We start from the raw sequence: 23386 nt of genomic DNA, 5'->3' as shown, positions 1-23386 counted from the left end.
CAAAATTTATGGTGCAGTGAAGCGAAGAAGTCTGAAGAAGATTGGATTTAACTTTGAAAAATGCAAAGTGATGCTTAAACCAAGGCAGAATATACACAATGAATGGCAGGGCCCTGGGGGAGTGTTGCAGAGAGACCTATGGGTACAAGTAAATACTCCCCTGAAAGTGACAACACAGTCCTTCACTGACTGAGGCATTGAGTAGTAGAGTTGAGACATCATGTTATAGTTGGACAAAACATGGATTCGGCCGCATTTGGATTTTGGGTAGTTATAGTTGCCATGATGTAGGAAGGACGTGATGAAGCTAGAGGGGCAACATCTCTAGCGAAGAGTCTCGACCCGAAACGTCACCTATTCCTTTTCTCCAAAGATGCAGCCTGTCCCGCTGAGTTACTCCAGCATTTTGTGTGTATCCCCGTTGATGACTGGTGCTCGGCTTTCGCCAGCACTGAGGGCGTTAACCGACACCCACTGGATAAGGCGAGAGGTGCAGCTGACGGTCCCCAGCCCGTCAGGGAACGGGTTACTCAAGAGTTGGAGCAGAGTTGAACTGGAATTAGTGCTTCTTCTCTGCGCAGGCTGCAAGCCTGGGGCTGCCACTGCTCCGGACCAGTGTCTCATCATTCCAGTCACTCTGGCCGGCACGAGATACTCGGGAGGGGACGGGGACGGTCCAGTAGCAATTCAACAGTGCTTGCAGCGCTGGAGACCCTGGGTTTGATCCTGACTACAGATGAAATGCAAGTCTGTACACGAGCAGCAGCCCAGCTGTCAAGAATGTCTCTCCCCATCTCCCACTCGCATCTGCCCCCTCTCTTTTGCTGTTATACCCCGCTCTCTCGCTACCTGACATCCCCCTTCCTCAGATTAAATATATTTTGACATAAATTATGAATAAAGATAAGAAAATGTTTCAAACACAAGTAATATTTTCTTATTCCAGTAGCAAACACATTAAGGATTCAATGAAAATAATGAATTCTTTAACTTTTTGAATATCTCATATTTGCAGATTAATGAACTGAACGAGAACTGGGACTGTGTAAGTAATATGTGAACAGCAGAACATGAAAGGAAGCTATTGAGTTAACAAGCCAGCACTTCAATCGCTTTAAAAAAAAACCACAAATGGCTGACAAATCCCATGATTCCTTGCGTTTTTCAGAATACCGAACTCTCTTATTCAGTGGTTCAGGCTAATTTATTGATTCCTCATTTCAAAATGACATTTTCTTCTAGCTGGCACCAAGCACTGTAATTAAAAGCAAATTCACAATAAGGTTCTAGCCGAGTCAAAGATTAGTTGTAAACTTACTGTGAAATTTTAAACTGGATAGGGAAATTCTCATGATGTGATGTACATGGGCTAAGGTTTACAGAAAGTTCATTTTGCAAATATTTTAATAACACATGTTCTTTGTATTATATAATTAGAACATGACAAAATTCAGAAAAACCGAATAGCAATAAAATAACTATTGATTGACATAAATCTTAGTCTCTTTCGGTAAATAGTTATCCATGAGCAACAAATAATCTTCAGCTCTATTCTTCAGAACAGTGGAGTATTGACAACAAAACTGTACCTTAGATTGGAACATTTTGGGCCATAAAATCTATTTATTGAATAAATCACAGGGCCAAAATTTATATAGGCATTGCTAATTAACAATAATTAGTGTTAAGTGTTAGGATCTGTTGTATTTCTTCATATTAATGGAAAACAATATCCAATGCAACATTATTAGTTTACTTGAATCTTAGTTTTCCATGCATTTTCAGTAATAATTTTTAAACATTAATTCCATTATTCAAATTTTGTTTAATACTTGTTAAAGTTATAACTCTTAACAGTAAGGACCATTCTGATAGCACAGAAGTTTAATACACAACAGAAAACTGTACATATACAGAACAAAAACAATAGTATTCACAGATGCAGATAAAACATGTATTCACATCTCTGTTTACAGAAACTGCTGACTAAATTCTGTCTCAAACACATTTACCATGGCCTAATGGAACTATTTGTATGAGCAAGCTGAATTCTATTGCAATCAAGTAATCTCCTATCCACATAATATCTCATCCACTTAATGCTTTTTATTCAGAACTCTCACCACAGTTATGCAGAAGGGCCATATAATTAATATAATGTCACGCCATACAATTTTAATCTAGGCTGTAAATTGCAACTATGCTTTATTGGGTTCCATATTGGGACATAATTGTGATTTAAAACAGATTGTAAGAAATGTGCAACTTGTTTAAAAAAAGTAAAATGCAGCAGTATTACATGGTTTATGTGCTCCCACCTAACCATGATATTAAATGCAAGTAACCAGTATGAAGTTTAAAAAAACATTAGCCACATATTGCCTTATGAAAATAGGCTTCTGATGAATGCAGGCCTCCTTTAAATGCAAATATCTTCCATTATTATGGCTTGCTTTATTGCCTGTTTTGACTAACACATAACATTGGCTGAATCTTTGGTTAACGCCACAACACAGGCTGTTTTACTGTTAACGCCAAGTGATAATTTGATCATCACATCTTACAGGCCACTTGCCCAGAATATAGCCACAATCTTAACAGTAAAAGCTCCCAATATACCCATATGATCATACATCCATCTGAGCTACAAATATATGATTAGAAGAAGCCTCATCTTTGCAGTTCACTTCATTAAAACCCCCTTGATTCTGCACAATTCAATCTGTCCCCGTTGTGAGAACTTTGATTGTTGGTACGTGTAAGCACCATCCATCATTCTCAATCTTCGGTGTCCCATTTTCACTTCAACTTAGCTCAAAGCCTGCTGCTGATTCAATTGCGTAAAGTAATTTACTCCTCATAAGACTTTCATCATAAAATTCTGGAAGTTTCAGAAGGTTCATGCAAGTACTGGCGGTTGGTAAACGCTCCAGATCCGTCCCTCCATTGTGTATACAAAAAGCTGGATATAATTCCTAAAAACAAATTGAAAATGGGGTTAGATTATTACTACAAATAATAATTTTGTTAATTCACAATTAATTACATTTAAAATCAAAATCAATTGTAAATTAGTTTCTTTGAGGAGGTCATGGAAAACTCTCAATAAGCATAATAATCTGAATATCAATTAAAGTTATAATTAGTTTTAAGTCAGAAACATCCTGACGTTCTTAGGATCATTAAAAGATACCAACATTAAAATACAAGATTTTTGAATGATAACATGTTCACTGTTCACCAAAATTGTACAGCAAGCAGCATTCTGGAGATTATTTTTCTACATAGATATCACATTTGTGAAAGTTGCTAATTTACAAGAATTCAATCCAGTCGCTTTTAGATAGTTGAAGCAGTGGAAGCTGGCAGCTTTATCTTTAAATTTGTTAAGGCAGGTTGAGGGAAACCATTGGATTGATTATAGTTATCGATTCTCAGATTCTGAACCCAAAACAAAAGCAAAGTTACTCTCGATAACAGAATTGAAAATCATAAAATATTGGAAATGTTCAGTGTATGGAGTGAGGGAGCGAAGGAAATAATTTTAAAATGTCAATAATCTTGCTTCAGAACTGGTAAACCATCAGTTGCAAACAAATATTCTCATCCCAACATAAATCTGGAAATGCTGGAAATGATTCTCGGGTTTTAGTTCACATCCGTGGATGAAAAGTGTAATAGCAATTCCAACTGCTCTTATTAATTCAGCAATGTTCATTTTTTTGCTCGTATGTTTATTACTTTACGAATGGAAGCTTTCCTCATTGTATACTTGTTAGGTGCTTCCATGAGTTCAGTTCTTGGTTATCCTTCAAAGGCTTAAAGAAAAGCTGACTTCTGTTCGTTCTTCGGATAATGGGTATCTTTCACAGTGGCTTCTTTAATTGACTTTCGAGCTAGGTTTTGTAAGTATTAATTAATGAAGGCTTTCTAACAAAAATCTCACCGATTGTATTTATATAGAACATCTCAGAGAAATTTGAACGTTTTCTGAAAATTGTTCAAAATCACAGTATTAGGAGAAACAATGTGCACATCTGTTGTATTGCTCCTATCAGACAAACTTTCCAGAATTTCACCTCAGCACAAAATCTTCACATTGGATTGCTTGTGCAGTAAGCATCTGAAAGATGGGCTCAGCTGAATTATCTGATTCAGCTTAATTTACTTACTGGAGTTCCAGCTTTTGGTAAAGGAAAAATGACTTAAATAGAAATACAGTCGTTTTGGAGAACCATGAAGAACTTCCTCCTGATTAATAAGACACCAGAAACTAGAAGCTTTGATGCTTTGTGATGATATTGATGTTTACAGAAAAGTCATGCCATTGTCAGCCAACTGCCTTTTGCAAAGTATTACATAATTGAATAAATCTTCACAAACCGATTTCTCCACATCTTTAACATACGTTAAACTGAAGACACCTTTGAATTCCAAGTACAGAGTATTACAAAAAATGTTTTCAAATTTAAGCCATCTTTGCTCTTCAATTGATAGTTGAGAAGAGAAATGACAAATGACAATCACTTGGGCACTATTGGTTAATATAATTAAACAAAAGTAGTGAATTACTTTACAATATGTTTAAATTGAACCCTTAACCAAATACCATTTGTGGAAATGAGGAAAATTATGTCTCAACACATACCTTATCAGTTAGTTCATGGTTGCTGTAGCCTGAGCTTGGTTACAATCTCATCGTGATTACCCAGAAGAATGAGACCATATAATTTTCATTAATTCATCAAACTCACAAGAACCAGGTGATTTGTAAATAATGTGAAATATTTCTAAAATATGTAATAAATATTTAATAAAGCTAGCGCATCAATTTGAGATGGTTATATTCAGCACAAAAAATGTAAATCCAAATTTGAAAATAAATAATGTCCATAGGCACCATCATTAAGAGATATGGATTATATATATAAGATCCTGCAACACCTCAGCCTTTAACATTTCAAGTTCCAGGAGCAGAATTAGGCCATTCGCCTCCATCAAGTACACTCCACCCTTCATTCATGGCTGATCTCTCTTTCCCTCCCAACCCCATTTTCTTGCCTTCTCCCCATAACGCCTGATACCCATAGGAATCCAGAATCTGTCAATCTACGCCTTTAAAATATGAATTGACGGCCTCCAGTCTTCTGTGAGTGAAATGAATTCCACAGATTCACCACCCTCTGACTAATGACATTTCTCCTCATCTCCTTGCTAAAGGTACATCCTTTTATTACATGACTCCATCATGAATAGCATCATAATTCTTGTAAAAAAAAAAATCTCAACACCATTCAACAGTACAATCAGCCATTTGTCTGCCTCTTGACTTAGTTAACTCTCACAGCGTGCAAGATGCTTTATTCTGGAACATATGATTTTCTGAAAAAGATTTCCATCATCTTCTAAAATGGATTAGCATTGACAGTGCTATTTCTTTTCTAATGAATTTTTGGACATTTATTGCACTTAATTAAAGATAAGGCAGCATTAGTACAGGGCAAAGTCAAAGTGCAGCCTTTGAGCAGAATGCTTATCAAGCAATGAAATGACTGGTGAAAATAAATGCAAAGTACTAACAGCTAAAAATGGATGGCCTAGAAGCTTTATATGCTTGGCAGATTGTGTTCTGATTCACAACATATTACTCTGGGTGCTGCAGTCTCCCCTGTGCACGTATAAATCTGTCTACTGAAACTACACATCTTTCCAGCGGACCCGTGCATAGTCTGCTAATGCTACCTATTCATCTTGGGAAATACCTCTGTTAATTTGCTTTGGATTTCAGAACTGGTAAGAGATGCAAAATTACAGTGCCCTCCATAATGTTTGGGACGAAGACCCATCGTTTATTTATTTGCCTCCGTTTGAGATTTGTAATAGAAAAAAAATCACATGTGGTTTAAGAGTACATTGGCAGATTTTAATAAAGGCCATTTTTATACATTTTGGTTTCACCCTGTAGAAATTACAGCAGTATTTCTACATACCCCCCCATTTCAGAGCACCATAATGTTTGGGACACAGCAATGCCAGGTAAATGAAAGTAGTCATGTTTAGTATTTTGTTACATATCCATTGCATGCAATGACTGCTTGAAGTCTGCGATTCATGGACATCACCAGTTGCTGGGTGTCTTCTCTGGAGATGCTCTGCCAGGCCTGTATTGCAGCCATCTTTACCTTATGCTTGTTTTGGGGGCTAGTCCCCTTCAGTTTTCTCTTCAACATATAATAGGCATGCTCAATTGGATTCAGATCAGGTGATTGACTTGGCCACTCAAAAATAGACCTTTTTTTAGCTTTGAAAAACTCCTTTGATGCTTTAGCAGTATGTTTGGGATCATTGTCTTGCTGTAGAATAAACCACCGACCAATGAGTTTTGAGGCATTTGTTTGACCTTGAGCAGATAGGATGTGTCTATACACTTCAGAATTCATTATGCTACTACCATCAGCAGTTGTATCATCAATGACAATAAATGAGCCAGTACCTTCAGCAGCCATACATGCCCAGACCATAACACCCCCACCGCCGTGTTAGACAGATGAAGTGGTATGCTTCTCTCTCCTCCCTACTTTCCTCTTGCCATCACTCTGATATAAGTTAATCTTCGTCTCATCTATCCACAAGACCTTTTCCAGAACAGTGGTTACCCTTTTAAGTACTTCTTGGCAAACTGTAACCTGGCCATCCTATTTTTGCGACACACCAGTGGTTTGCATCTTGCAGTGTAGCCTCTGTATTTCTGTTCATGAAGTCTTCTGCGGACAGTGATCATTGACAAATCCACACCTGACTCCTGAAGAATGTTTCTGATCTGTCGGACGGGTGTTTGGGGATTTTTCTTTATTATAAAGAAAATTCTTCTGTCATCAGCTGTGGAGGTCTTCCTTGGCCTGCCTGTCCCTTTGCGATTAGTAAGCTCACCAGTGCTCTCATTCTTCTTAATGATGTTCCAAACAGTTGATTTTGTTAAGCCTAAGGTTTGGCTGATGTCTTCTAACAGTTTAATTTTTCTTTCTCAGTCTCATAATGGCTTCTTTGACTATGGTCCTCATGTTGATAAACAGCAATAAAAATTTCCAAAGGTGATGGAAAGACTGGAGGAAAGATTATGGTGCCCTGAAATGGGGGTGGGGGACTATGTATAAACACAGCTGTAATTTCTACATGGTGAAACACAATGTATAAAAATGGCCGTTATTAAAATCTGACAATGTGCACTTTAACCACGTGCGATTTTTTCCTATTACAAATCTCAAATTGTGCAGTACAGAGGCAAATAAATAAATGATGGGTCTTTGTCCCAAACATTATGGAGGGCACTGTACCACAGAAGCAGACTGGAATAAAGCACTCAAGCCAGGTTCAGACTGGACATGTTTACCCAACAGTTTCAATTTTGTTGCTTCTCAAATTCAATCAGTGGGAGAACAACTTGTATATCAATATCACAAATTCCTATATTCTAGTAGCAGAATTACTGACCCATTCACCTGCCACATAATCTAAACATCAAAAATAAAATCATGTAGTTAGATGAGCAATAAGCCAGAAAAGTTGATGTCTAATGAATTAATTGATTTCACCTGGGATAGGCTTAAAGGGAGTAATGGAATAAGAAAAAAAGCATACTAGGTTTCGAATAACAGTCCTCGTTTCTGATCACAAGCAGTTCCTGATGCATTTTTTAGGATTTCCAATATGGAATAAGACTTTTCCCATTTTACAAATAAAAATCTGAGTCTTTGGGTAATAATTTCACAGGACAAAGGTGCCAATTACCTGAATATTCTGATTTGTACATCATATTTTAGATGAGATTGAGTCTTGGTAAACTTTTTATAATGCAATTGAGCTGAAACAAACTATTTTTACATTACCGGAGAAAGATTTTCAGCAAACCTAATTCCAGAAGCAAATTACAAGTACAGCCTTATGAAAACATATGGTTCATATAAAAATGTATAACATATGCATATTGCCTGAAAAATGTCTGTTTCCGATACTAACTTGTAAATGACAATATAATGTCAAGGTCGAGAAAAGTAAAGTCTAACAAGGATCAACTCTGTCAGCACAATATGCATTTTAGATAAGGACAATTTGGGCACTTTTATCTGGTAGTTATTTGAAAGAGATTAGTCAAATAATTCCTAATGCAACTATTTATTCTTCTCGAATTAAGAGATTACCATCTGGCAATTTCATCCTGTTTTATTGATTTGTGTTATTAATTAGGGGACCTTTAACAGAATGAGAGCAAGAAAGACTAACAGCCCAGTCTTAGGTTATCAGACACTGGATAAATAATGAGAGAAAGATACGCGCAGCATTGCATTGTAAAAACATAAAAATTCAAGAACAATTCCTGACTGGCATTTCAGACTGAAATTGCTACACATCTATAATTTACTGAAAATTCTTCTAAAATCACTGATCGTATAATACTATAAAAAAAGTAGATTTTTGATGCTTATTAATGACCATGATTTGGGTGCAAAGGGTCCACAATTTCATAACTTGTTCATTAGACGCACATAGTCCACATTACGAGGCACATCTGTCGATATCCATTAAAAAGTGAAATCAAATGGTTTGGTTCATTTCCTTACTTCAATGTTAGCTTAAAAATGCTTAAACAAAAATTATTTTAAATAACTGCATGTTTTATAACTGCTTCTCAACATTTTCAATCATCACTGATAATTCAAAACTGTAAAATGCCCGACAGCATAAATTTTCAGATGGGCACGAGGATAATCCAGGATTCTCAGAGACCACTCCGTTTTACGCCAAAACCTCGACTGTGACAGCTTTAGGACGTAGGGAACTGCACAGCTGCCAAAGATTGGTGCAGCTTTAATGACCCCATTGGAGATGAAAAGAAGTGTTTAAAATCATTAACCAATAATAGTTACTCATTGTTATGTTTCACGGTGATGAAGGGTCAAGTACCAGAGAACACAAGTTTAAGGTGACTGACCACAGCAGAGGTAACAAAAATAATTTTTTCACCCCACGAGTTGGGACACGAATTTCACTGCCTCTCAGGGTTATCGAAAGTCAATAAAAGCTTTCAGAAATGAATTCAACAAATAATTGGTGAAAAATATTGCAGGATTAAGTTTGGGGGAAGAGCCAGTGGGCTCTTCAGCAAACTCACTGCAGACTTATGAGAGACAAAAACTTATTTGCATTGCAAAGTTGCATAAAGTTGTACTTTAATTAACTAACACAAGCATGATAATCTAAACAGATCTGTGTTTCAAAGACAAATATTTCAATTTGGGGATATCATTAACTATGTTTTCATGCTTTTATTCATCGCGCAAACTAATCAGAATCCAATTTTCAGTGTATAGTCCCAAAACCCACTGCAAGCCTTCTGAGAACCTTAAGGAAGCAACCATTGCAAGGCAAGACATCTTGGCATGCTGGTCTGCCACGGATGAGATGTCGTGATCAGGTCTAAACTGTGTCTTTACTTTTTGCAGAAAATAAAATTAGTTGATATTTTACATTTCATAGCTTGACTGGCACATTATCTGTCTTGATTGTGATCAACTAACAAACTTAAAAAAATATATTAATGTTGGATCTCCTAACATATGCATTTTATTTGTCACATTCAATCCAGTGAGCTTTTGGAAATGCCACAATTTTTCCATCCATTTTTCTTGAAAATTATCTGGGGTATTCTTAATTTTATAGTTTTGTAAACTAAGCTTTCAATCTGGTGAGTCTTCAAATTGCAATTGATATTTCATCACTTGGGTGGCGCAGTGGCAGAGGTGCAGCCTAACAGCGCCGGAGAACCAGGTTCCATCGGGACTACAGGTGCTGTCTGTTTGAAGTTTGTATGATTTCACTGTGACGACGTGGGTTTTCACTGGGTGCTCCGGTTTCCTCCCACATTCCAAAGACGTACAGGTTTGTAGGTTAATTAGTTCTCTAAATTGCCCCTGATGTATAGGATGCAAAACTGGGATAACATAAAACTTGGGGACAGCTGATTGTTTTCAGGCTGTATCTCACCAGCTAAACTATAATAATAATAATAATAAATTTTATTTATGGGCGCCTTTCAAGAGTCTCAAGGACACCTTACAAAAATTTAGCAGGTAGAGGAAAAACATGTAAGGGGAATGAAATAAATAGTAGAGACATGAGTAGTACACAAAGTAAATACAGAATTCAAATACAAAACACAGTACGAGGCAATTAATACACAGATGAAAAGGGACGGCACGTGGAGCTAAATATAGGCAGAGGTGAAGAGATGGGTCTTGAGGTGGGACTGGAAGATGGTGAGGGACACGGAATTGCGGATCAGTTTGGGGAGGGAGTTCCAGACCCTGGGAGCTGCCCTGGAGAAGGCTCTGTCCCCAAAACTGCGGAGGTTGGACTTGTGGATGGAGAGGAGACCGGCTGATGTGGATCTGAGGGACTGTGACTATAAACTATACCTCTATCCCCCTTGCAATGTATCCAAACTCCATATGGAAACATCTTTTATTAACCTGGATTTACAATACATCATATAATTTAATTGTATTGATATCCACACCAAATAGCACGGTTATATTGCCAGAATGTAGTGGGAGCAAAGTGGGATTAATAAAAGGTACACAGTGGCAACTAATTAAATATCATAAAATATCAGAACACACCTGATAATATTTATCACTTGACAGCAGTCATTAATAATACCTCCTATATACGCCTTTAAGGATCTTCATTGCACCATTAGTGTTTCGCTAAGTTTATATACTGTGATGAGTATTAATGCTCTAAAGAAAAAAAATCCTTTAGCACTCTACTTTTTACTTCCATAATGCTCTAACTTCATCTTCTAAAATTGCTCCATTGCTGTCAATAATCACTAATCAGTAACCGCCTGATTGCTATATGGTTTACAAATTAAGTTGAATTGCTGAGCATTTTATCCACGGAAGTGGACTTTGCACAAAATCTCCACACTGCCTATTAATATTTACTGAAATCCCAATGTGGAAAAAAGGCCACCTGCAGCAAAGGTGGAGCTATCAACGTTTGTTATTCAATGAAATCTGCTAAACTAGGGATTATTCCGTCACCTTGGGGCGCCCCTTGGGATCAAGGATAACTTCAATTCCATTCCAGTGTTCTGCTTTTTGAAATGGCTAATAAGGCCAATATAAGAACAGCAGCGATCTCTGCCTGCCCGAAAACTGCTGGTCCATTGCTCGGAGGTGGTTCCCAAGATATGTTTTGCAGCATCTCACCGTGAACATTTACTGCTGGTGGAATGTGCAGTGCAGAAGGGGCAGGTCAGTAGAGGATCATGGTCTTGTAGACATTATGGTCTATCCATCAGTGAATGAGTCATCATAGCTTTGATATCTCCAAGCAAGTGTGATGCAAATGTTATCTGCATTGCAATTTGACTGCTGAGGATTGGATGACCTTGGCTCTAGAGTATAGTGTCCTAGGTTGAACATTTCTCATTAGTTCTAAGGATGAGTTCACTGCTGCAAGAATTGTTGGAGGCAAAGAGCAGCATTGCAGTGAAAAAGCCCATTTGAACATTGCATGTTATCAGAGGTCTGCAAAGCTGCCCCTAAATGTTAGAACAGTCTAATATTCACGCCATACACAAGTGCTTTATATTTTAAAAATACATGGCTATGTAGTTATATTATATATAATTGCGGTACTGACAGTTAAAGTGAATGTGACACCATCAGAAGGTTATACTAATCTGCTGAAATGCTGTTACTGCAAATAACTGTCAAGTGATTCATGAAAAGGTAGAATCCAACTGGATATAGCAGAGCACAGATAATTGACTATGTGACACTTGGTACATCTGAAAGAACTGACATGCACTTTATACAGAAAAGGAAATAAACAATTATTGTCAACGCAGTATGGAATAACCAAGCTTTAATCAGCTCACGTCGACTTTAATGCTATTATACAGTACTTACTTCATAAAACAAAACAATGAGATTGATTTTGACAAGTGTTATACTTACACCACATACTTTAAAGAAAAATATAAGAATAAGTACAAGACCTTTGCAAAAGAAAAATTATATAATAAGAACATTTAGACAGGTACATGGATAGAAAAGGTTTAGCGATATGGGCAAAATACCGGCAAAAAAAAGACTAGCTTGGATGGGGCATCCTTGTCAGCATGCACATGTTGGGCCCAAGAGCCCGTTTCCATGCTGTATGACTTCAACCCGTTTCCATGCTGTATGTTTGAAGGAAAACTTTAGTTCATAACCTAAACTGTATACATTCAGCATGAAACATAGAAACATAGAAAATAGGTGCAGGAATAGGCCATTCGGCCCTTCGAGCCTGCACCGCCGTTCAATATGATCATGGCTGATCATCCAACTCAGTATCCTTGAAGTCCTCTTTATCCTAGTTTGACCACATGGACAGAAACCTGTGTGAAATTCCTAGCCTACTTCAAAAGTGACTCAGGACTGCATTAAGATATTTCAGGGTCAGTAACATCCGCTTACATCCGCTTACATTCATTTACATCTTAGCCCAGAAATAGGAGTTGGGCAATGTTTCTCCCAGTGGGGAAAATACAGATCTCAGCCACAGTGCTTCAAAGTAACGGGTGGTCCATTTAAGACAAATACACAGAAGAATTTCTTCTCCAACCTCATGAAATTATAATTTAAATAATTAAGGAAGGCGGGTTTTCTTCAAGGCAGAGACAGGCATAGTTTAATTATTCATTTCAATGCAAAATCTGTAGTATAATTGAAATTTTATCTTAATGGGATGCCAAAACAACTGTGTGGCAATTGTATGAACTTCGATTTCCCTGTCAACTATGCAAAAAAAAATGTCATTGGAATGCACCATATAAAATTGCAAAGAGAAATGTTCTATTCCTGTTATATTGCATTAAAGAATAAAACATGAGAACTGGACCCAATTTATGTGTAGAATACACTTGCAGGGAATACATTGGACAAGCGAGGGCATTGAAAACTTACAGTGCTGCTTTGACTGCACTGATTGGAATGTGTTCAGGGAAGCAACCACAAGCCTCAATGAGTATACAGACACTGTGACATCCTATGTCAGCTTTTGTGAGGACAGTTGCATTCCCACTAGGACCCAGATCAGGTTCAACAACGACGTCTTGGTTTACAGCGGAACTCAGACAGTTGAGGCCAACTGAAGCAGGGATGCAGACCTCTACAGGCAGGCCAAAGTACAAACTGAGAAGAGGAATCAGAGCTGCCAAGGAAAGGTACTCTGAGAGATTGAGGAGCAAATTCTCAGTTAATGACTCTACTTCAGTGTGGAAGGGCTTGCAAGAAATCACCAGCTACAAGAGGGAAAGCCCCGCCCCTTGGACAATCGTCAGCTTTATTTTTTAATGTCTACTGTATATCGTGTTGTTACTTGCAAACAAAGCACCAAAGCAAATTCCTTGTACGTATATATACTTGGCTAATAAAATTTATTCAGTTCAATTCAATACTCATAAAAGGCTTCAATTTTTACCTTGAATCCCAGCAACGGTGGTCGGGAGCAACTTGTGACAAACTTCAGTAGTTTTCGCTTTTCATCATTTGTGAAATTTTCGACTACATTCCAGAATATTTTAATAACTGCATGGTCTGCTGTGTAGCCACCTACAAAGAGGGAAAAAACAGACAGTCACTCTTCAAATGGTCTTATGAAATTCTGGTATATTGCACATTATTTTGATTTGATAATATTAGAACATCCCTTTGACAATCTCAGTAATCATAACAGTCAATGACAGTCTTGAGGTTTTCTTCTGGAAATTGTCAAAACAAATCTCAAGACATTGTTTGTGAAATGAGCCGCTGCTAGAAAACAAAACCGCAGATGCCGGATTCTGAAACAAAAGCAGAAATGCTGGAACAGCTAAACATGTCTGCAACAGGGTAAACGGAGGTAGTCTTTGAATGGCAATGTTAAGTTGATTCAATAATATAATGTACCGTGTTTCCTACACACATCTTATCATAACCTAGACAAATTACATGGTTTTAAAAATCATGGACTATTTCGGCATGATGCAATTAGAGAATATAGGAACCAAAACAGTGATTTTCACAACTTATCTAGTCAGCAATTTTCATCCAATTGTCTCTCCTATTATTACCCATACCTCGAGCATATATTAAGCTGATCCTTGAGGGAAATCCATAACAATAAATATCACATAGTAGCAGAAAGGGAACATTTGAACATCTGGCCATGATGCAACAGATTTATAGTTTCAAATCTGAAGCAAAATACTGATCCAAATAGTTATAGAAACAATTGGAGGTCGCAACCACAAGGCTCATGCTATATTTTTACTGTGGTATTCGTCTTAAGCACATGTAAAGAGAGATGATAAAACAGTCTATGCTCTAATTTATGGTATACAAGTTCAGGGTACCCACTGACATACAAATTAGGAAATTCCAGATAGTCATAGTTTTACAGCATGGAAACAGGCCTTTCTGCCCAACTTGCCCACAGCAGCCAACGTGTTCCATCTACACTAGTCCCACCTACCTGCTTTTGGCCTATATCCTTCTAAATCTGTCCTTTCTATGTACCTGTCCAAATGTTTCTTAAATGCTTCAAAAGTACATGCTTCACCTGCCTCCTCAACTTACCACCCTTTGCATTACCCCTTACGTTTCTATTAAATCTTTCCTCCCTCACCATAAACTTATGTCCTCTGGTTATCAATTCTCCTACTCTGGCCAAGAGACTCTGTGGGTTCTCTGCCTCAGAGGGCGGTGGAGGCAGGTTCTCTGGATGCTTTCAAGCGAGAGCTAGATAGGGCTCTTAAAAATAGCGGAGTCAGGGGATATGGGAGAAGGCAGGAGCGGGGTACTGATTGGAGATGATCAGCCATGATCACATTGAATGGCGGTGCTGGCTCGAAGGGCCAAATAGCCTACTCCTGCACCTATTGTCTACCCGATCTATTCCTCTCATGATTTTGTACACCTCTATAAGATCACCCCTCAATGACAAGCCTGTGATGGAACACACCGTTCTTCACTCTCTGCATGTTTAGTCAGATCAAGTCAAGTCAAGTTTATTCGTCACATACACATACGAGATGTGCAGTGAAATGAAAAGTGGCAATGTTCGCGGACTTTGTGCAAAAAGACAAACAAACAAACAACCAAACAAACTATAAACACAATCATAAACACACACATATTCTTTTACATATTAAATATTGGAAGGAAAAACGTTCAGATGAGAGCAGAGCAGTTGCCCTTCCAGATTGAGATGCATTCCGTCAGGATACCTTCTGTGAAATCTTTTCAGATGCCTACCAAAGTTAGTTTGCTGAAGTGCTTGCATCAGTGTGAAAGGACTTGAAGCAGTTGCTCATGACATGGACAATAAGAAACCCAAAGCTGTCAACCATCTGTACAGCAGTTTCAATGATGAAGCCAGAGTTCAACTACCAGTCTCCACCATCCCCCTCCCCCACCACCGAGTTACCTTAGATCAGCAAATAACCCTTTCATTTTGCTGATGTTAAATGCTAAGCTGTGGTTCTGACACCATGATAAAGATTCTCAATCTCTTTCCTGGCACTCCTTTTTCAGCATTGTTGTTGACCTGGCCAAGAACAGTGTTATTATTAGCAAACTTAAAGGAGGAGTTGGTATTGTGCGGGTACGATATCCCGCCCTCTCATGCCATTGCTATATCCATCCATTTTCCTAAATTATTTATTTTTGACAAGGCCATCACTGATCGCCCACCCTGAACTTATACCAAATAAGTTGCCGTGAACCTTCATCTTGAACCACTACAATCCTTTATCATTCATAGTAGTGGAGGGTTTGGGAACAGCTCTGTCCAAGAACGCAAGAAGCTGCAGAGAATCGTCCGTCCATCCATCCATCCATTCATCCATTCATCTAAACATAACTAAAATTCTGATCTTGTGCTCTTCCGGTTTGCTCGTTTTTTCTATTTTCGCAAAAACGGTACGAGATAGCTCTACGATTTTTCACCAGCTCACTCGCCGTACTCCTGTGCTGCGAGTGCAAAAGGTTTTGTTCCGATCGGTGGTATATTGTTAAAATTAGCGATGTTTAAAAATCTTAAAAACGGCGCGTGCGCAGATCGATCTCTCCTGCCAGTCAGCGCCGCGTGGATTGGTCTCTTCTCCTGTCACTCTGCGGGATAGTCTGCCCCTTCCTGCGCCGTCGCGTCTTTACTGGAGCTAAAGATGGCCGGCGTAGGTCTCCAACCCAACACAATTTTTGGAGGGACCAGAAGTGACACGGAGTCGGGAATGTTGCCAAATGGAAAGCGGAGACTCTGATCCTGGCGGAGGAGAATGACCAGTGACCACTGTGGGTCCCCATCGCACCACCAGCTCCAGCCCCTTCCTCTCTGGTCGCTCTCGCTGGCTCCTGCCCCCCTCCCACGTGTTACCCCCCATGGCTCTTCCCGTCTTTTCTCTGAACTCTCTCCCCCCCCCTCCACAACCCCCCCCCCCCCCCCACCCGCCCACACACCACTCCCCCCCACACACCCCCCCCCACACCCACCCCTCCCCTAAACCCCTCCCCCACCCCTCCCCAACGGGTCTCACTTAGTCTAGTAAGTGATAAATTCCAAAGATGAAGTGATAGCGAATATCCTTAATATTGATGTTTCTGGGTAAAAACTAGTCACCTGGCATCAGGACCACACCAGATCATCATCTTAAAGGTAATTGGGGATGAGAAATAAATACAGGCCCTGCCAATGATGCCTTCATCCTGAAAATGGTTTATCACTCACTTACAGGTTCCTCTCTAAATCCCACACCATCCAGACTTGGAAACATATTGCTATTCTTCCATCACTGCTTGGCCTAAATCCTGGAACTCCCAAACCAATTGCACTATGGAAGTTCCTTCACCAGAAGGACTGCGGCAGTTTAAGGCAGCAGCTCACCATCACCTTACTATGGGCAATCAATTCGGACCTGTCAGCCGTAAACAGAGCCCAAGTAAATGAAAGAGGAAAGGAACAGAACATTCAACCATTTGACCCTGTTCAAACAGTCTGAGTGATCTGCACTTATTAACCATCCAATATCTTACAATTTCATCGGGTTTCCAATCAAAAATGACAAAATGCCAGGTGATAATTGACTAAAAAATAAATTTGATCTTGTCCTAGCTTAATAAATATCAAGGTAGCCAAACATAACTAAAAACGGTGTTGAATTTTACATTAAAACAATATCTAAATTTGTCAAATTCACATGACACCACTTCAGTAATAATGCAGTTCTCAACCCTCAAGAGCATTAACACCAAGATTATTCAGAGCAGAAAAAAGGAAATTAATCAACGCTTTTCAACAGAATTTTGATTAATTAATTAAAAAAAGTTTAGTACTTTTTTTTGGAGAAGGCATTCGTTAAATTCTAACCGTACTAGAATTTCAAATTAAACATTTGCAAACAGGTATGGAATATTTATTTTTAAAAATGTGATGAGGCAATGAACCTGGTGATTCAGATTATAATATTCCACGTGTGGAACTTAAAAGAGTAATGCAAATAATTCTTCCAAATTTAATTTCTGCAGTTCAGAAAATCAGTAAGCTCAAATGCTAACCGAGGGAAGGTCATGTGAATTTAAGAAGGTCTATGAAGTGCCTTTAATTACAAATCAGATTAATGCATACAGATAATGTATTTCAAAGTCAGAATGGACATGTTCTTGTTACGAGCTTTGTTTTAACAAGAAAAAAATAAAAGTAAAATTTACAACCAGAGTATGTTTCTGGACCTTCTATCACAAAATGGAAAACTGAAACCAGAAACTATTAGTATCAGATAAATAGATGCTACTTTTCATCAGATTAAAGGATCTTGACATTTTCGACTATGCTAACCATCTCAAAAGACAGGCACTGCAGTCACCAGTGAAAATGCTGTTTCACTGAATGCTATGTCAACGAATTACTTGAACACCCCTCACTCATTTTCCTTCTTCATTCATCACACCAACACACAAAGTAGAAGTACATTGCACATTAATGATTAAAAACATTCTTGCAAACAAGACAAATTCTGTCCTTAGCTGACTAACAAACAAAACCTTCTCAGACGTGCCATAAAAAAGATTTCAATATGGTTAGGCTGGTTATTTAAACCCTGACACTTAATCCATACACATCAATCAGAGGAAGGTTACTTGTAGTTTAATTTTCTGTTGAGGTAAGTGCATGATAATATAAAGGAATTAAAAATCCAACAGCAAATTACCCCACAGTCCAAATACAGAAACGAAATCTGCTTTGTAAAGCAAAATAACTGCAGATACTGTGAATCTGAAATAACTATAACAATGCTGGAAATACTCTACAGTTCAGGCATCAATTATTCAATACATTGCATTTCCTTTTTTTGTTAATTCAGTTTTTCTGAATCAGAATCCAGACTCTCTACCCCCAACATCCACACTCATCTATACTAAATGTAAAAACCAAGTCAAGCACATCTTCATATTATTGTTGGAACTATATTATACATAATTAATGAAATGTGATCATTTGAAAATGAGTGTAGCTTCATAATTAACATTTTATTTGTATTCAGAATGTGACCAATACTGAAAACAAGATTTATCGGACACTCCCAATTTTCCACTTGAATATGAGGATTCATGATGACAATTTAACTATACAGGTGCACAACCTTTTATCCGAAAGCCTTGGGACCAGCCACTTCTCGGATTTCGGGATTTTTCGGTTTTTCGAACGGAAGGCTTTTAGCGTAGATTTTAACATGCGGGCGGCTCAGTGGTAGAGTGCTCGGCTCGTGGCCGCAAGGTCGCGAGTTTGCGCCTCGATCCCGGCAGTTACCCGGTCAGGGCCGGCCTTTAGCCGATAGGACCCATTTCTCCCAATTGGGCCCCGCGCCTAAGGGGGCCCTGCGCTGGAGTAATCAAATCAATTGGAGCAAAGATCTTATAGCGCGCAAGATGGTCCACTCCTGCGAAATACAATCTGACGCTAGTCCACACCGGATCGTAACCTCCGTCATTTCAGTAACCCCGACCCTACTTCAGTTATGCCTCTCGCAGCGTTGCGGGGGAACAGTTTAGGTGTTGTTAAATGTTTTAAATGTTTTTTTATCACTTCCTTTTTAAACGGCACATGCCTTGTACTTTTTAAACGGCACATACTGCAGATGCTGATTAAACCGAAGACAGACACAAAAGGCAGGAGTAAATCAGCGGATCAGGCTGCATCTCTGATGAGGAATACGTGATAATAGGAGGAAATAGGTGATATTTCGGGTCGACTTTTTCAATAGCTGCCATGAGGGGAGAAGCGCCGGCACCAAGAGCGAGCGTAAGCGTGGACAGACGGACGAAAGCAACGTTCATAGAGTGGCGTTGATAGATATTTCGGGTCGAGACCCTTCTTCAGACTGATAGTCAAGGGAAAGGGAAACGGGAGATTTCGGCATATCTTCCATTCACTTGTCCTTAGTACCGTCCATAGCTCTTGCTCCTCTTTCCCCTGAGTCAGTCAGAAGAGGGGTCTCGACCCAAAATGTCACCTACAAAGATCTTTGGTCACCTATTCCCCCCTCTCTCCAGGAAGACACGGTGAACAATACATGGTGGGCCGGGCCGGGGGTTGCAGCAACGTTTACAAACCTTGGCCTCAGCTGACACCCGGACCCAGGCATCCGTTCCCGCCGCTGGACCTCTCCCTCCCTCCCTTCCCTTCTTCTCTCCCTTCTCTCCTTCTCCCCTCAGACTCCGCCAAACAAACAAACACACACACACACACAGCATGTCCGGCAGATCCTTCCTCTTTCTTTTCCCTTCTCTCCCCTCCCTTTGCCGAAACCCTTCCTCAGACTGATAGGGGGGACTGATAGGGCAGTCTGAGGAAGGGTTTCGGCCCGAAGCGTTACCTATTTCCTTCGCTCCATAGATGCTGCTACACCCGCGGAGTTTCTCCAGCATTTTTGTGAATCCCTAGACCTAGTTCAGTGAATGTCCACCCAGGGTCACCCGGAGAGGTGAGCGCGGAACCTCTCCGGGCGACCCTCGGTGGAAGCTCACTGTACTAGGTCTAGAGATTCCTACTCTCCCGGGCAATATACCCTCCCTTTTTTCCAGGACCAAAAATGTCCGATATTCTGAGCTTTTCCGTTTCCGGAATTTCGGATAAAAGGTTGTGCACCTGTATATGGTTCACTGTATTCCTTCATATATATGTTGCACTGTTGGTAATATCAACAACAAATTACTTTATTGTGTCTCACTCTCCAAGTGTTCCCAACCTTGTACCCATCCCTAGGGAGAAAAATGACTTCAAGTCATGAAATGCCCAGCCCACCATTCTCCTTTTTCTTTAAATGCTCATGATTTGTGCATTACTATTGCCACATTGATCCAGAACAATTTAGACCTCGTATTCATATAATCAGAAGTCCCATTCCACGAGTCCAAATTTGTGCAAATGTGGCTCACATATAATTCATTCAGAATACTGTCTAGTCGGACTGGACCAAACCAAGCACGACCAAGACTTACCCATACCAAGCTGAATATGCTCAGCAATCAAGGGTCACCCAGAAAAAAAATACCACAGCCTTCTGTGCTGAGGGACGGCACAGTGTAGCATTGCTGCTTTACAGCGCCAGAGACCCAGGTTCGATCCTGACTACAGGTGCTATCTGCATGGAGTGTGTACATTCTCCGCAGAGGATCATTGGTTGCCCTCTCCCCTCCCTGATGGACATCTACACCTCCCGCTGCCTTAGCAGGGCAAAGAAGATCATCAAAGACAGCTCCCATCCTGCGTTTGGACTGTTCGACCTGCTGCCCTCTGGAAGGCGCTATAGGTGCATCAAATCCAGGACAAACAGACTCAGGAATAGTTGCTTTCCGAGAATTATATCTACTATAAATTCAAATTCACACATGCACTGACTACACCGCCCAACACGGACTTCCATCTGTATATATGTATATATGTATGTAGCGCCGCAGAATTTGTGCACCTATCCCACCCCCCATCTCCCTTCTGTTTTTTGTTTTTTCTGTTTCTTGTTTTTTGTGCTAAATTGTATGTATGCACTGAGTACGAGCAGCTTTCAGTTTCACTGTACATGTATAGTGGCAATAAATAGCATATCTATATCTATATCTATCCTTGTGACTGCATTGGTTTTCTCTGGGTGCGCTAGTTTCCTCCCACATTCCAAAGACGTGCAGATTAATTTCCCTCTGTAAAGTGTCCTTTGTGTGTAGGATAGAAACATAGAAAATAGGTGCAGGAGTAGGACATTCGGCTCTTCGAGCCTGCACCGCCATTCAATATGATCATGGCTGATCATCCAACTCAGTAGTACTAGTGTACAGGGTAATCGCAGGTGGGCACAGACTCAGTGGGCCGAAGGGCCTGTTTCCACGCTACATGTCCAAAGTCTAGCTTTAACAACTATCTTCCTCATATCTTGCTTGAAGAGGACATGGAGATGTGGAACCATGTGTCAGAGAACATGTAAAAATGTGCATTTGTTTGTCACGTGCCAGTGTTAGAGATTCTGGCAGGAGAAGACAATCCTCTATGGAGTGGGTAAAAACATTAGCTTGCATTACTTTTATCTTCCCAACAAGCATCTTCCATATAAAAGCTTCAAGCACAAAGTTTTATAAAAACCATACATTTCTTTTAAGCGTCACATTTGCTTCTTTTATGCATCCCAGGCTTGATATTGTTTGATTCATTACAAACAATACAAAAATCAAGAACCCATGGACCACATTAAAAATAAGTCATACCTGAATAGTTGGTGAAATTTTTCAGGTCCTCCAAGTCGATTGGTATTTGCGCTCCAGATATCAAAACCTAGTGGCAGGAAACAAAAAACGAAGGATTAAAGAAATGGTTTAAAAACTTTCCAAATTTAATAGTGTTGTCATACTCATTAGGCTTTTCATTCTTTTGCAATTTTGAAGGAAAAACAATCGGTAATAATATACTGCAAACATTACATTACAGTGTAAACTTAATTCCATAATTCTCCTTTCTCCCTCTATTTCTTTTGTTATCATTTTAAGATATCCTGTCAACTCCAAGCATTTTTCATGCTGTGAGTATTTTACAAATATAGAGTCCCCCACCTCCTGCCGAAGTCTCTAACTTTGGTACATGGGTGCAGAAAAATGCACTTTAAGCATTATGGGCTTTCATAAAGTATTTGACAAGGTCACTTGAGGTCGGCTGATCCAGAAAGTCAGTGGGAGTGAAGAGTTATAGATTGGTTTTTTTTACAAGCCAATTTTGAATCCTGAGGGTAATAATTGCAGGGTGTTATTCTGACAGTGTGTGATCAGTAATGTTCCTCAGGGATCTGTGCTGGGAAGTTTGTGATTAATATATGACGACTTGGCGAAAATGTAGCTGAGCTGATTAGCAAGTTTGTAGATGAAACAAAAGTGGGCGGTGTTTTGGATAGTGAGGAAAGTTGTCAAGGATACAGCAAGATAAAAAAAGTAAACCAGCCAGATAAAACCTGCTTTTAAAGGGCATCAATAATAACTGTGCAAGAAGGTGACATGCCTCCATAACTACTGACCGGTGGCACTAATCTCCATGGTGCTTAGGGAGGTTGATTATGGCGCATATCAACTATTACCTCAGCAAGAAACTGGACCCGCTATAATTTGCTAACCGCCACAATAGCTCAACTGGGGTGCAATCTCGTTGGCTCTCCAGTCTGTACTGGACCACTTGGACAATAAAAACATACATCAGACTGTTGATAATAGATTACAGCTCGGTATTCAACACTGTCATCCCACCCCAAACATGTTACCAAGCTCAGGGAACTTTGTCTCTGTGCATCCCTTTGCAACTGGATCCTCGACTTCCTCATCAACAGAACACAATGGTTGCGATTGGCAACAACACTTCCTCCTTGATAACCATTAAGACAGGGACACCTCATGGCTGCGTGCTCAGTCCCCTGCTCTACTCACTCTAGACTCATGAGGACTGTGCTGCCGGACACAGTTCTAACTCCATCTTTAAATTTGCTGATGATATCACCATGGTTGGATGAATTGCAGATAATGAGTATACGAGGGAGATCGATCGTCTCAACAACTTTGCTCTCAACGTCAGTAAAGTCAAGGAGCTGATTGTTGCCGTTAGAAGTGGTAGGCAGGGGATCCACATGTCTTTATTGGTGGGTCGGTGGTGGTGAGAGTCAACAAATTCAAGGTTCTAGGCATGTATATCTCTGAAGATCTGTCCTGGACCCAGCGCATCGAATCACAAAGGAAGCAAACAGCGTGGCTACTTCCATAGAAGATGAAGGAAA

The 23386-nt window shown here is 39.6% G+C and overlaps 1 protein-coding gene across 2 annotated transcripts in view; it reads right to left on the bottom strand.

Annotated features, from left to right (window-relative positions):
* Window positions 1-1809: 1809 nt before the first annotated feature.
* ube3c (ubiquitin protein ligase E3C) overlaps window positions 1810-23386 on the bottom strand; it is a 139715-nt gene continuing 118138 nt past the window's right edge. For both annotated transcript variants that reach the window (XM_055664478.1, XM_055664488.1), the window contains exons 22-24: window positions 21843-21909; window positions 13534-13664; window positions 1810-2975 (exon numbers count right to left, since the gene is read on the bottom strand). In XM_055664478.1, coding sequence (XP_055520453.1) covers window positions 2805-2975; window positions 13534-13664; window positions 21843-21909 — 369 coding nt within the window. In that variant the 3' untranslated portion in view covers window positions 1810-2804. The remainder of the gene's footprint in view (window positions 2976-13533; window positions 13665-21842; window positions 21910-23386) is intronic.

This window comes from Leucoraja erinacea, chromosome 2, assembly GCF_028641065.1.
Source record: "Leucoraja erinacea ecotype New England chromosome 2, Leri_hhj_1, whole genome shotgun sequence".
Lineage (NCBI taxonomy): Eukaryota > Metazoa > Chordata > Chondrichthyes > Rajiformes > Rajidae > Leucoraja > Leucoraja erinaceus.
This window is presented reverse-complemented; position numbering and strand designations above follow the sequence as displayed.